At 32.2% G+C, this 14042-nt stretch overlaps 1 protein-coding gene across 3 annotated transcripts in view; it reads left to right on the top strand.

Annotated features, from left to right (window-relative positions):
• The window catches only part of LOC145330069 (glutamate receptor ionotropic, NMDA 2B-like), a 177149-nt gene that overhangs the window by 56156 nt on the left and 106951 nt on the right, over positions 1–14042 (top strand). For all 3 annotated transcript variants that reach the window (XM_080174614.1, XM_080174615.1, XM_080174616.1), the window contains exons 12-17: positions 3281–3377; positions 4541–4628; positions 7368–7424; positions 8267–8348; positions 11596–11697; positions 12492–12630. In XM_080174614.1, coding sequence (XP_080030740.1) covers positions 3281–3377; positions 4541–4628; positions 7368–7424; positions 8267–8348; positions 11596–11697; positions 12492–12630 — 565 coding nt within the window. The remainder of the gene's footprint in view (positions 1–3280; positions 3378–4540; positions 4629–7367; positions 7425–8266; positions 8349–11595; positions 11698–12491; positions 12631–14042) is intronic.

Raw genomic sequence — 14042 nt, forward strand, 5'->3', positions numbered from 1 at the left:
AAAAACTTTTTACTTTTCTTAGTTTTACAAAGAAATGACAATAGACGATTTTGATTTATATATATGCAATAATCTGACTTAGGTAACAAATATTTGGAGATTCAGCTTCTTATTACTACAGAAGGCACAAAACTTTATTCTTTAGTAAACCCTTTTTACTAAAGTAACAGGATATCTATCTCTCTATCTCTTTATCTATTGATCCATGGAAGATAAACACAGAAAACTGAAATACAGTTACAAGAAAGAAGAACATGAAATCATTTAAAGTTAAAAGTGTGTGTGTATGTGTGTGTTTACTAATCTGTTCAGACAATAAGAAAATGAAAGATGTGGTTATTTTCTTAAATCATATTTGAAGGACGTTCGAACAGATCCTTGTTGCTTAGCTATATAAAAGTTAACCTTTTAATTATCATATTTGATAAAGAAATTTGCATAATTACGAAGAAATTATATATTATTAATATGTCACACATTTTTCAAGAAACTATGGACGACAAAGAAAAAAAGAGAAAAAAAGGTGGCTCATAATTTTGTTTTTGTTTTGTAAGAATTATTAGTAGCGCAGCCATTCAATAGCTTTGGGGTCCGAATCCAGGGAGGGAGGGGTCATTGGGCTTTTTATTACACTAGTCCCCAAAGTTTTATAATTCGTTGGCTTGACAATTTTGAGGACTTTCGATTGACTGGTCCATTGAGTCGAGTGTCCAAAAGTTTCAACTACTAATTATAATCTATAGAAGTGGAAATTTTTGTTTATTATCATTAGGGATGTGCATCCAATTTTGGCCATTGTCTTTGTTTTGGTGGCGACTTATAGAGAAGCTTTGCTTTGAAAAAATATAAACAAACAGAAGAATTGCCGATATATCCATCTTTTTTGGTCATGGTATTAAAACAGTTCAATCCTAAAATTACATACATAAATTAATAATCATAATTGAGACAAAATATTTAAATTAAACATCTTAAATCCAAATGTATAAGTTCAGTTTTAATAAAGAAAGACTTACTGTTTATTTTACTGTTATCAACCAAATCTGAGAGTAGTTATCCTCCTGGCTGTTATAGGCTTGAAGAAATACACGTCACTACTACTAAAAAGACATGTGGATAGAAAAAAAGCATATTTAGAATTTAAAGCGGAAAAAGAATTTTGAAGCCAGCTTGTGTGAAAGAAAGGTCGTCTTGAAAACTTTTTTGAATAAGGAATTATAAAGTATTTTTTTAAAAACTATATCACATAACATTATTATTCGTATTCATTCGAATCCGGTGGATAGGAACCGATTCTCATCCATACGAAAAAACTATGTCTAGCACCGAATTATATTCAGCTTTCTACGAATATAAAATGTACAATTATAAGATTTAAACCAGTTTTTTTTAGCAGGTGCCTTTGGCAACTCGGTGCTAAAAAAACTAGTTTTAATCTTATAATTGTACATTCTATATCCGCGAAAAGCCGTTTATAATACGATGCGAGAAATAACTATTACAATTCATAATATAGAAGTTTAATTTTGATGTGTAGATTTCCTAAACCATAGCAAATGTTTAAAAAGTTTATAACCATAGATACTTAAGTCAACAGTCAGAGTTGGGTTCCGTGTCTCCTTAGTGGTACTGGTTCATATTAAGTAGCAATCATCTTAACATAGCTAAATAAGAGAAATCGCCCCCAGAAAAAACTACACGTTAAGTGACTTATTCCCTTTTTCCTTAAGTGCCCCTAGCGGCCTAAACGCTAGTAAATATGCTGTTTTTTTAAACATTATTTTGAAATTATCTCCAATACACTTTATTTGTGCATTCTTTATAAATGTACTTCTTAAATAGGTAACTGTAAACAAATTAAACTTTTTCTTAGTACATAGTAAAAGTTCTATTTGCAAATTAAATGCAATCCCGTAGTAGTAAGGATTTTTAATTATCACCTGATTGTGATACAATATCATAATTAATTATGTTCATTAATGATTGGAATGTTGACAAGCATTTTAAACCGTCCATTTTGAATATGAGCTGAGAAATCACATGGCTTACGAACGGACAGACTAACTGACATTTCGAAATATAGAGTAGCTTCGCTACTAATAAAATAGCATGCTCAGACAAACATGCAAACATTGTATTCTTTTTTGGTTTTTTTTCAACCTTTAAACACTATTGACCTTGACTTTATAGTTATTGTTTCTTTACCTTCAACCAATGCCAAAAATAACCAATTTTTAGCTTTCCAAAAAATTTTTACAACGTAGCTACTCTACAAATTTTTTATCTTAATCAATTTTAAAAAAAAATATTAAAGGAAGATAACGTAGCTAATTAAAATATTATTCTTGCTTATATAATTTAAAAAGATTAACATATCTTAAATTTGCTTCTAGTTTTATATAAAAAAGTATATAGCTAGCTTTATATAAAAATAACAAGTTCTGTGTGTGTTTGTGTGTTTGTAACGAAGGATCATGCAGAACTGCTGAACCAGTATGGTTTTCCTTAACAATGTAGCTTCTCATAGGTCCTTATAGGTTTATAACAACTTTTGGGGAAGGTACCACGAGCCTCCCTTCGTACAAACATTTTTAAAAGCAAAGCTTTTCCATAATTAGGGTCGGTTCGTCCGTCCGTCCGTCTGTCCGTCCGTCCGTCTGTAACGGATAGCTTTTTTCGTTAATTTAGGCATGTTAGAATTGTCCTAACGATTTCAAACTTTGCATGGTGATTCCTGTAGTAGTTAGATCCGATTTAGAAAGCATAGCAACTATATAATCGTTACTAGAATGTCCGTTCGTCAATTTTAAACATGTTGATTTTCAACTTTTTTAACAACAAAATTTGTATCAGATAAAATTATCCTATTGATCTGATTTTTTGAATACTGATTCCTAGGACAACAAAGTCAAAGTACAATATTATAAGCGAAGCATCTATATAATCCTAAAAATGTAAGTATGTCCATAAACATTATCCTGTATCAAGCAGTTTTTCAACAAATTTACTTACAATTAATATAGACTCATATACATTAATATTCTGATTATTCAGTTCTGACACTATACAAGTGTTAATGTCCGTTTGTCCTACCGTTTCAGTGCTTCGCTTTTAAGGATGTTGTCATCCTTGTTCTTTTGAAATCTACAATTTAAAGTGAGGGGGAGGGGTGCCTTTCTTCCTTCTGAGGGGTATCTAGAGGTATCTGAAGAGAAATTCAATAGATTTAGAATTATTATAAATTTTAAAGCTCACTATTGATATTGTAATTATTGTTTAGATTTTACATACAGACAGAAGTGAAAGTAACTGAAAAAGTTCATATGAATGAGTTGTTACAGGCGGAAACTAGAATTGTTCTTCTATACAGCACCAAGGTACTTTTTTGAAGCGCTGGAAAGTGTCATGTGTGACGTCATAAAAATACTTTTTCAAAGAAGGGATGAGAGGAGAAGTGGGGAAGGATTTAGACGTATTTTTATGACGTCACACATGACAATCTCTAACGCGTCTACTTGTTTGAGTAGCAAAGCTAGTCAGCAGTTTAGTTATCCTAAAAGTGTCTAGGCGAGCCAAAAAATTAGTATTTTTTTTGCAAGAAGCTGATAGTGCCTAATAATAAAGACGTCATAAAATAATAATGACCAATGATAGACCAGTATAAATTGTAATTGATCAATGGTAAAATGTATACTGGCCTATCTTTGGCCAATTGTATTACGTCATTTTTTTTACTAGACATCATGAGCTGCTTTTTTTCTGTTTATTTTGCTTTATATATTAGGTTTGATCAGGTTATATTGTGTATGTACAGTAGGATATATAAGTTGGAAGGAATTTTAATGTTAGAGGGAGATTTGAAATCTGCATCAAATTTTAAGGATTTTTTTGTTTTTTTGTATAATTCTTTATCTAAAAGCGGAAATACAATTTAAGTTTATAAATTTTGACCAATAGGATAGGTGGATTGCAAACTACCTGCGCTTCAATTGGTTGACTGATGTGCGACACTTAAGCTTCTCCAATCAGAGCGCAGATAATTTTCAAACCACCAATCACAGATTTCAAAATTAATTAACTTAAATTGTATTTCCGCTTTTAGATAAAGAATTATACAAGAAACGAATTTCATAACAAATTCTTAAAATTTGATGCAGCTTTCAAATCTCCCTCTAACATTAAAATTCTTTCCAACTTATATATCTTTACCGTACAGGGTATTTATTTCAAAATAAAAGGAGAGTGGAGTTTCTGTGATCGCTAGACACTTTTAAGGAATGCACCAACAAATCAAAACATATATATAACCTTGTTTTTATGCCCTTTTTTCAAAAAGGCCTCTTGCAAAGTTTGAAATCGATAAGACAACTCTAACATGTCTAAGTTAATGAAAAGAGCAAACCTTCACGGACGGACGGAAAGACCGACGCTAATTATAGAAAATCTTCGCTTTTATTAAAATAGAAAATATAGATTCTATACTTATAGGGCAAAATTGTTGCCAAATAACTAGAAAAATATATATTTTTCTTTAATTCAGGACGAAGCAAAGAATATAATGACATGGGCAGCTGATCTCGGGCTCACTGGCAATAATTATGTTTGGATCGTTACACAAAGCGTCATAGGTAAGGACATAGTAACTTTTTAATTAATAGCTGCTACGCCTCTAGAGGCCTCTGGGTAACTTTTTTATAGGTAAGAACATCTACCCATTAATTATGTTTAAATAATAATTAATTCGCATTATCTTTTCTTTTTTTAAAGAAATTACAAAAACAAAATTAGTTTTTGGCAGCTATCAAATACTTTGATTAAGTCAAAAATGCACAAATTATACAAATATAGATGGTAAAATCTTGAAAACTGCCGTATTGGTCGCTCCATATTTTTTGGAAAAGTTTGTCCTTGCGCATAGTACATGTAAACAATTTGGGGGAGGTGAATGGCAATATGGAAAATACATTTCCTTTTAACATGTAAATGTGATGGTGTCAACCCTACCCGAATCCCCATCCTACTCATTGGGCAAAAAAAAATTGAGTGCCGTAGCAGGATTTAGCTTTAATTGCACCAATTGAATAAATCTCCCTTAACCTTAGAATAGTTATTTTTCGCAGAGTATTATAGACATCTTTACATGAATGTTAAAATCAAAATTTTAAAATCAAAACTAATTAAAATTGTTAGCCCCGAGGGTCCGAATTTAATTAATTATTAATTTTATGACTTTTATTTAATATTCGTGGGAAATTGTCTGTAATACGATGCTATATATAATTTTTCAGTATGGCTTTTAACCGGTTCTCTTCCAGCGGATATTAATCGGTAGCGAAGCCATACTGGCAACAAAATTTCAAATATCAGAACTCAACAATTAAAAACAATAAAAAGGTTTAGAACCTATGAATAATCCACTCGCAGATAAAGGTATTTTACCAACCAATGTCAAATTAATGAATATTGAAGTTGAAGTGTACGTATTTAAATTTCAATGATTTATGCATGCTCGGCTTCTATTCATTCGTCATCAGCAGGGAGGGAGGGGACATTGGGCTTTTTATTACACTAGTCCTCAAAGTTTTATAACAATTGAGTGTCTTAACGATTCAACGACTAATTGTTACCTTCATAAGGGTAATTTTGTGTATCATCATTGGGGTGTACATTAGTTAGGGCTTTTTATTACATTAGTCCCCAAAGTTTTATAATAAAGTTTTCTATTCATCGACTTAAGTTTGGGGGACTTTTATTAAAATTTGACTGTTGGGTTCATTAAGTTAAGTGTCCAAACAGAAGAGTTAGTTTGGTGTATCGTCATTGGAGATGAACATCAATTTATCGGCTATTGTCTTATCCCTTTAGATCCCTGATCATCAATGTGCGTATTTCAATCGAGATCAAAATAGGACATTCACTACTTTTAGTTGATTTATTATTGATTTTTCTTTATAGATATTCTACCCAAGGTTTTTCCGTTAGTACGTTTATTTATCTGATAAGATGATATAACTACATATAAAACTAGCAGCTATGACCCTAGAGGCCTCCTGGGGTTCTTGCGTTTGAGGGGCGGCTGAATTCAACCCACTCCACCTTTCCAATTTTGAATTTTAGTTTAAAAAAGAAAGTAAACAAGGATGACAGCATCCATAAGTAGCGAAGCTCAGAAATTATGAATGTATATTATGAATATAATTACAATATACCAGTGTCATCCTATATATTTGATAAAATAGGGAAATGACAAAAACTTCAAAATCACGCAACCTTTCAAGCACGAAAAATGAAAAATCTAGGAATCGATCTAGCACCACAATTTATAAACAGATCTTTATGAAACTTGATGGAAATGTGTAGAATATGAGCATATTCAATCCCTGATAATTTCAGCCGCAAATCCTGAATAGGAACTGAGAAAAGAATAGAAAACCTAAAAATCTAGGAATCGATCTAGCACCCCTATTAATAAAAAAATCGTAATAAAACTTAAGGAAAATATGTAAAATGTAAATTTAAGCAATCCCTGAAAATTTCAGCCCATTATCTTAAAAAGGAGTTGAGAAAATCAGAAAAACATGAAAATGTAGGAATCGATCTAGCACCCCAAATAACAGACGGATGGACAAAACAATGTATAGATTAGATGTGCATATGTTATAAGAATCTTCGCTAAAATTTTCAGCTTTCTATCCTTTATAGGAGCCGAGAAAATAACGTTTCCCCCACTTTGTCTCAGACGGACGGACAGACGGACGGACATTTCGAATTATAGAGTAGCTTCGCTACTAAAAACACTATGTTTTTTTTGTAGCGATGGTGGTACCCTCCCACAAATTAGTTATAAAACTTCCCAGGATCTATGAGAAGCAACACTGAAAAGGAGAACATATGGGTTCAGTGGTTAGTGTACAAATAGAATAGACAAACACACAGAGATCCTGTTACTTTTATTCAAGGATGATAAAAAATTAATCTTTTTTTGGCGATTAATATGATGTGATTGGATCGATTGGATTTATAATATTCCATTAACGGCTAATATCTTTGAAACAGTATAGCCTTACAACCTTACAGATTTGTAGCGTAGCTACACGCAAAAATTAACAACTTTTTTTGATTTATTTAAAATATTAAATTACATTGCATAATAATATTTAATAAATAATTTTAACATGTAGATATTTTATGATTTGACTTATTTTAAGAATTGCTCTTAATATTACAGCATTTATTTAAACATCTTAGCATCACAAGTAATTCACGAATGTATTACTTAAAAATACGCGGAAAAAATGACCCTCTTAATATCATCTAATGTGTTTTTTTTTACTTTATTCTATTATTTGTATTTCCTATCTGTTAAGGAGAAAGTGTAGATGGCACGGCAGAAGGATCTCCTGAATATCCTATTGGTATGCTAGGTAATATATATATAATTTTACTTTTTAACTTGAAATAAAAATTTTGGATCTACTGCAGTTCACGGTAAAATATTGCTGTAAAATATTGCCAAAAATCTATGACTATTAAAGCCTGCTAGCTGCCAAACGGCTAAACGTACAGATAATGCCCGAACACTGTTTTAAGCGGCATAAGAAGGCCTACAAATAATCTTGAATAGCTACAAATCAATAATGCATAATTATCTCGCAGTGCAGAGAAAGGCCTATTTTACGCGTTTTTTCTTCAGTGAAGCTTTCCCTGCGCATCATTGGATCATTGGCTATTCCGGATTATTTGTAGGCCTTCTTATGTTGCTTAAATGGTGGGTATGATCTGTACGTTCAGCCGTTTGGCAGCTAGCAGCCTTTAAAATTCATAGATTTTTGGCAATATTCGTTACCAGCAATATTTTACCGTGAACTGCAGTAGATCGAAAATTTTAGAATGTTTTGCAGTTTAGCTCTTTTTTGGTTTTAAAGTAAAAAAGGGTTTGATTAACAGTTACATAGTGAAAAATTTCTGTAATACGTTGTTTCACTTGATTTTTCAGTATGGCAGAGAATCGATTCTAATCCAGCGGATATTAATCGGTTTCGAACATTTGTAGACATATGCTGATGAATTTTAGAATACAGTCAATAACTTATGATTGTAATCTTTTCGAAAAGCAGCTTGTAGTGCCTATAAAGATACGTGATACAATTGCAATGGACCAATGTTAGGTCATTGGTCAATTAAAATGTATACTGGCGTATCATTGGTCATTTGTTTTGTGTGACGTCATTTTTTATAGGCACTAAATGCTGTTTCTCATTTTTAGGAGTAAGTTTTCCCACGTCTTTCCAGTCCCTGATTGAGCAGATTCCCCTGGCTCTCGAGGTTTATGCGGAAGGCATTGAGAGGTAAGAACTATCAGGGATCTAAAGGGATAAGACAATGTCCGTTAAATTGATGTACATCCCCAATGATGATACTTTCCCCTTTCCTTCTTAAGAATCATGATATTACAATTAACAATTATAGTAAATGTTAATTTTGTTATTATTGGAAACAGTAACATCTTTACAATATTTCTTAGACAGAATTAGCAATTCCCATTAAGATTATGTTTTTTTCATGGTTTTTAAATCTTTTTCAAAACATTTTCAAAACCATATTGCGAGAAAAAAATCTTCTAACTGAAAATTATTGAGAAAAAATCCTCCAACTACAAGATCCAATTATGTTAATGGTAATCTTTATAGTGCTCTGTGTAAAACTGTTTAATTTACATAGGCGTTTAGACTTATTCTTTAATTATTTTTTTTACTTTTTGGATTTATATCCGCTTTCAAACTAACGCCCAAATCGGGGTGCTTATAGCATTTTTTTAAATGGTGGAGGGGGGGGGGCCTGGGGGGGGGAGATAGTAACAGATTATTCAAAAACTAATTGGAATATGTAAAACAAATTTAATTTTGAATTTTAATATAACTTTGAAAAATACAAAGTTCAAACTCTATTCTTTATCTTTTTTGACTTGCAGATTTTCTATTTTCTTCTAGCCAAAGTTAGAAATAAATCTTGTAAACAATTAAAAAGAGAAGCGAAAAAAAGCATGGTGGTTAAGAAAGTTTTCCCCTCGACACCCCCCCCGGCCCCCCCCCCCCCCCACATACCTTAACTACCATGATGAATAGGATTATGTACTTTTACTCTTTAGTGTTTAGTTATACAACATTTTAACAAGGTACTTAAGAAGATGATTCGGGAATAGTCCCTTTCGTAACATCGCCCCATCGCATCGATTCGTTGTATTTTTTAAATGGCTTTTTATAGGTTATTTTATGTTAGGTTTGGTTATATTTGGTTAGGTGATTGCCACACAGGGTTAGAGCCCCCCGCAGGGGCTAGAAATGGGAAAAAAATTACTGTGAAAAATACGAAGAATCGCCCCATAAAGTGCGATGTTACGAAAGAGAATATACCCTATGATTCTTTTGTAAAACTCAAAACTGAAAAATTTTAACCAGAAAAACTATTAAAATTTTGTTTTGTAACTTTTTACAAAAACAAGCATGTTCAACGTTTTAGGTGCTTTTAGATAGGGATCTAACGGGATAAGACAATGGCCGATAAATTTTAGTCATCCCCAATGTTGATACACAAAATTAATCCTTATGTAGTTAAAAATTAGTAATTAAAACGTTTGAACACTCAACTTAATAAACCAACCAATCAAAATTTAAGTCTCCAAAGTTATTAAGCCAACGAATAAAAAAAGGTTATTATAAAACTTTGGGGGCTATTGAAAAAAACAGCACAATGTCCCCTCTCTCTCCGACAAAATATACTGAATAGATTTGCCACTGAAAAACAAAACGCTCTTCTCGTATTTTTAGAAACTATTTTTCTTTGCTCTAATTAGATTTTCTGGCAAAGTTTGAAATTGAAATGGCTATAATTGGATTCCTTTGTCTCTCTTTACTTTGCAGGTGTCCCATCCATTCCCCTGTATGTATCCAGAGAGAGAGGGGAAAATGGGCTGTTTATTACACTAGTCCCCAAAGTTGTATGATAACGTTTTCTTATTCGTTGGCTTAACAACTTTGGGGACTTTAGTAAATTTTGATTGGTTGGTTTATTAGGTTGAGTGTTCAAAGTAACTTTATACTACAGAAGGGGTAATTTTGTGTATTATTATTGGGGATGTACATCAATTTATCGGCCATTGTCTTATCCCTTTAGATCACTGGGATGTATTACATTGTCAAACTGAAAGAACTGCAAATCATATTGCTAGTTAAAACTGCCCCGTCTTATTTGCTTCTAATGAAAGATAATGGTCGATAAATTGCTATACATCCCCAATAATGTTACACAAATCTGTAGATTAAAATTAATGGTTGAAACGTTTGGACACTAACTAACCAACCAAAGTTGTTAAGCCAACGAATAAGAAAACGTTATTCTAAAACTTAAGGGACTAGTGTAATAAACAGCCCAATGTCCCCTCCCTCCAAGATTTGCTTTCTATTTAGTATTTTTAATTCTATTTTTTGTAATTTGAAATTTTTGGGAATCATTGGCATACCTTCATACTCTTATTATGTGTCAACATCAGGGGAAAAGTGATGAATAATTCATATGCTAAAGTAACAGGATGTCTGTATTTACACATCAATGCATGTCTTCTAGTATTGCGTTCTAGTGGACCTATTGTTCAACAATTTTTAAAGTTCCAGAAAAGATTTACATTATTTGCAACCCTTAGAGACATGTAATTGTTTGAAAGTATTATATATTAGGACATTAAAAGTAAAACAATGGAGGGGGAAATGGTTCAATAACTGTATGTCCCCACCCCGATGACCCTGTGCCGACTTTCAATTGGGTCATTGAATTTCAGCCATTAGCATCTGAAATATTAACACAGCTAAGTCGCTACAAAAGAGCAGAGAACAATTTGCTAGCTGACGAAAAAGGTCCTCAGCACTGGATCCAAGTTGTTATTTGGATTAAATGTCTATTCTTATACATTTATTATTAAGACAATTGTTTAAAGACTCAATAAAAACAATACACTTACTCCTTTATCCATGAGATTGACTAAGTTGAAGTGTGAGGTTATAATGGTGTTCAACAAGGTGGAAATTAATACAAAGCATATCTAACATTACGTTATCCGTCAGTCTGTAATGCTCTGCAGAACTTCAGATTTAATCCGATTAATATCCGTTGGTTGATATCTGGTTCTCAGCCACAATGAAAAATCGTGTATCGTATCGTATTATATCCAGTTTTCTACGAATATAAAAATGTACAATTGTAATATTAACACCAGTTTTAGTAGCCCCTGCTTTCGGCATCTCGGGACTAACAAAATTGTACATAGCTGTTTATAATACTATACGATAAATAACTATTCTATCATCTATGCCTTGTTTTTTAAAGGAAAGACCACTGAAATTTAGTGTCAAGATTACTTTACAAGTCGTTATTTACGTGCCTTATAAGGTGTAGAAATGATTTTCGCTCAGCTGCTATTAATAGCAGATGCCTAAAACTTGAAGAGAAAATATAATTAACGTCTATTCTCTAAGTAACTTTGTCCGCTCAACTTATTATGAAAATGTTTTTGTGATAATGTCATTCTTGTTATACTTTTAGGTTTGTTAAGAATGTAAACAGTAGTTTGGTACCAAAACTTTCCTGTACAGAGGGTGCTACTAGTGGAGAGGCCAGCTGGACCAATGGAGAAGTTCTTTACAGGTATGTTATATTATTTAGATACAGAAAGTGTCATGTGAGACGTCATAAAAATACGTATGAAAAGAAAGCTACAAGGAGAAGTGGGAAAGGAAACCCATAAAAAAGAGATGGATTTTGATCTTTATCTTTTTTCCGTCACGCATGACACTTTCCGTATCGCCATATTGAGTTCGATACCTGGCTTTTACTTACTAATTTATTGAGTTCTAAAACGCTACTTTAATAAAAATACTTAATAAATGTAAAATTTTTAGACTGGTATTAAAGATAATTAATTTGAAAAACTCTTGCTAATAAAAAGCATCTACTTAATGACTTGCTTTGTTCGTCAGTCTGTATGTTTATCCTTCCATCAAGACTAAAATACGACAAAACCCGCTACTTCGTTTTCTTTCCATGATCTTATTTATGTTCAGTTATATAAAGTCCATCCATATGCCAGGGGCACAGGGGCTGCCTGACATACAGTTCTTGCCAGATAGAAGCTATAATAGCAATAATATGATTAAATCTAAAGCTCGTATTGGTTGAATAACAATAAAAAGATTGAATCTAAAGCTCCTATTGGTTGAATAACAACCACATTATTAAATCTTAAGCTCCTATTGGTTGATTAACAATCACATGATTAATTCTGAAGCTCCTATTGGTTGAATAACAATCAGATGATTGAATCTAAAGCTCTTATTGGTTGAATAACAATCGCATTATTAAATCTTAAGCTCCTATTGGTTGAATTACAATCAAATTATTAAATATAAAGCTTCTATTGGTTGACCTATATTTATGTTCAGGTACATAAAGTCCATCCACATGCCTGGAGCACAGGGGCTGCCTGACATCCAGTTCCTGCCAGATGGAAGCCTGCTCAACGTCCAGCTCAAGATTATGAACCTGAGAAAATCTTCTGGTAGCCAACTAATGTGGGAACAGGTGAATATCACAGGGCATAATTCTCTAAAAATTTAGGAATCCAAAGGGATAATCCAGTAGGCTATAAATTGATGTATACTTCCGCAATGATTATACACAAAATAATCCCTTCTCAAAATGAATATAAAAACTTGGGGAAAAAAGGAAAAAATAAAACAATTGTAATCATGTGAAATGTATTTTGAATGTGAAGAAATAAAACAATAATCTTTCTCTATATTGGGACCAATAATATGTGCACATAATACCACACATTTTTGTGGTGCGCGGTAGAAGTAAGTTCTTATGAAAAAGATGCCAGCTTAAACAACGAAATTAATTCGAAAAAATCACGACACCTATACATGATTTTCAGCTTTCGTTTGGGTGCAACACTTAGTAGAATTGACGATATTTTTATCTGCCCCCTAAATTTATTTTAGATGTATTTCGCTTGTTGGCTATATCTTACTTTATTCATCAGCCTAAATTTAGAATAAAGTTTATATATTTCTCTATTAAATATTGGTATATTACCCGGTATTTCGTGTCTAAATAACAGAAATAATTTTCAGTATGGCTTCGAAACTGAATAATATCCGCTGAATTAGAACCGGTTTTCAGCCATAGTGATTTATTTAAGCATCGTATTACAGACAATTTTTAAGGAATATTTAAATAAAAATCATAAAATTAATACCAGTTTTGTAAGCCCGGCCCTGGCCTTCGGACCCTCAGGGCTTCATTTTAATATTTGCAGAAAGCTGTCTATAATACAGTAAATAACTATTCTAAATAACTATAAATAATATAATTTATCCCATTAAATATAAGTTCCTAATAGCACACACAAACAAACAATGTTTTTCTCTTCTTTTTAAAATTTTGTCGTTTTATTCGAATGTCAACACTATCCAATAATAGCGAGGACAGTTCTTTTGACAATGGACAGTAAATATGTTGCAAAACAGGACAGGGATCTATAGGGATAAAACAATAGCCTATAAATTGATGTACATCCACAATGATGATACAAAAATTACCCCTTTTGTAGATTGAAATTAGTAGTTGTAATGTTTGAACATTAAAATAATTGACCCATCTAATTAAAAGTCACTGGAGTCCCCAAAGTTGTTAACTGACGAATGAGAATAGTTATTTCTCGTATCGTATTATAAACGGCTTTCCGCGGATATAGAATGTACAATTATAAGATTAAAACTAGTTTTTTTAGCCCCGTGGTGCCCCGTGGTGCCCCGCACCACGGGGCTAAAAAAACTAGTTTTAATCTTATGATTGTACATTTCTATATTCGTAGAAAACTGGATATAATACGATGCTAGGCATAGTTTTTTCGTATTCATGAGAACCGGTTCCTATCCACCGGATTCAAATGAATACGAGAAAAAAAATTATAAAACTTTGTGGACTAG

Source organism: Acartia tonsa, chromosome 10, assembly GCF_053477335.1.
Source record: "Acartia tonsa isolate MP-2025a chromosome 10, ASM5347733v1, whole genome shotgun sequence".
Taxonomy (NCBI): Eukaryota; Metazoa; Arthropoda; class Copepoda; order Calanoida; family Acartiidae; genus Acartia; species Acartia tonsa.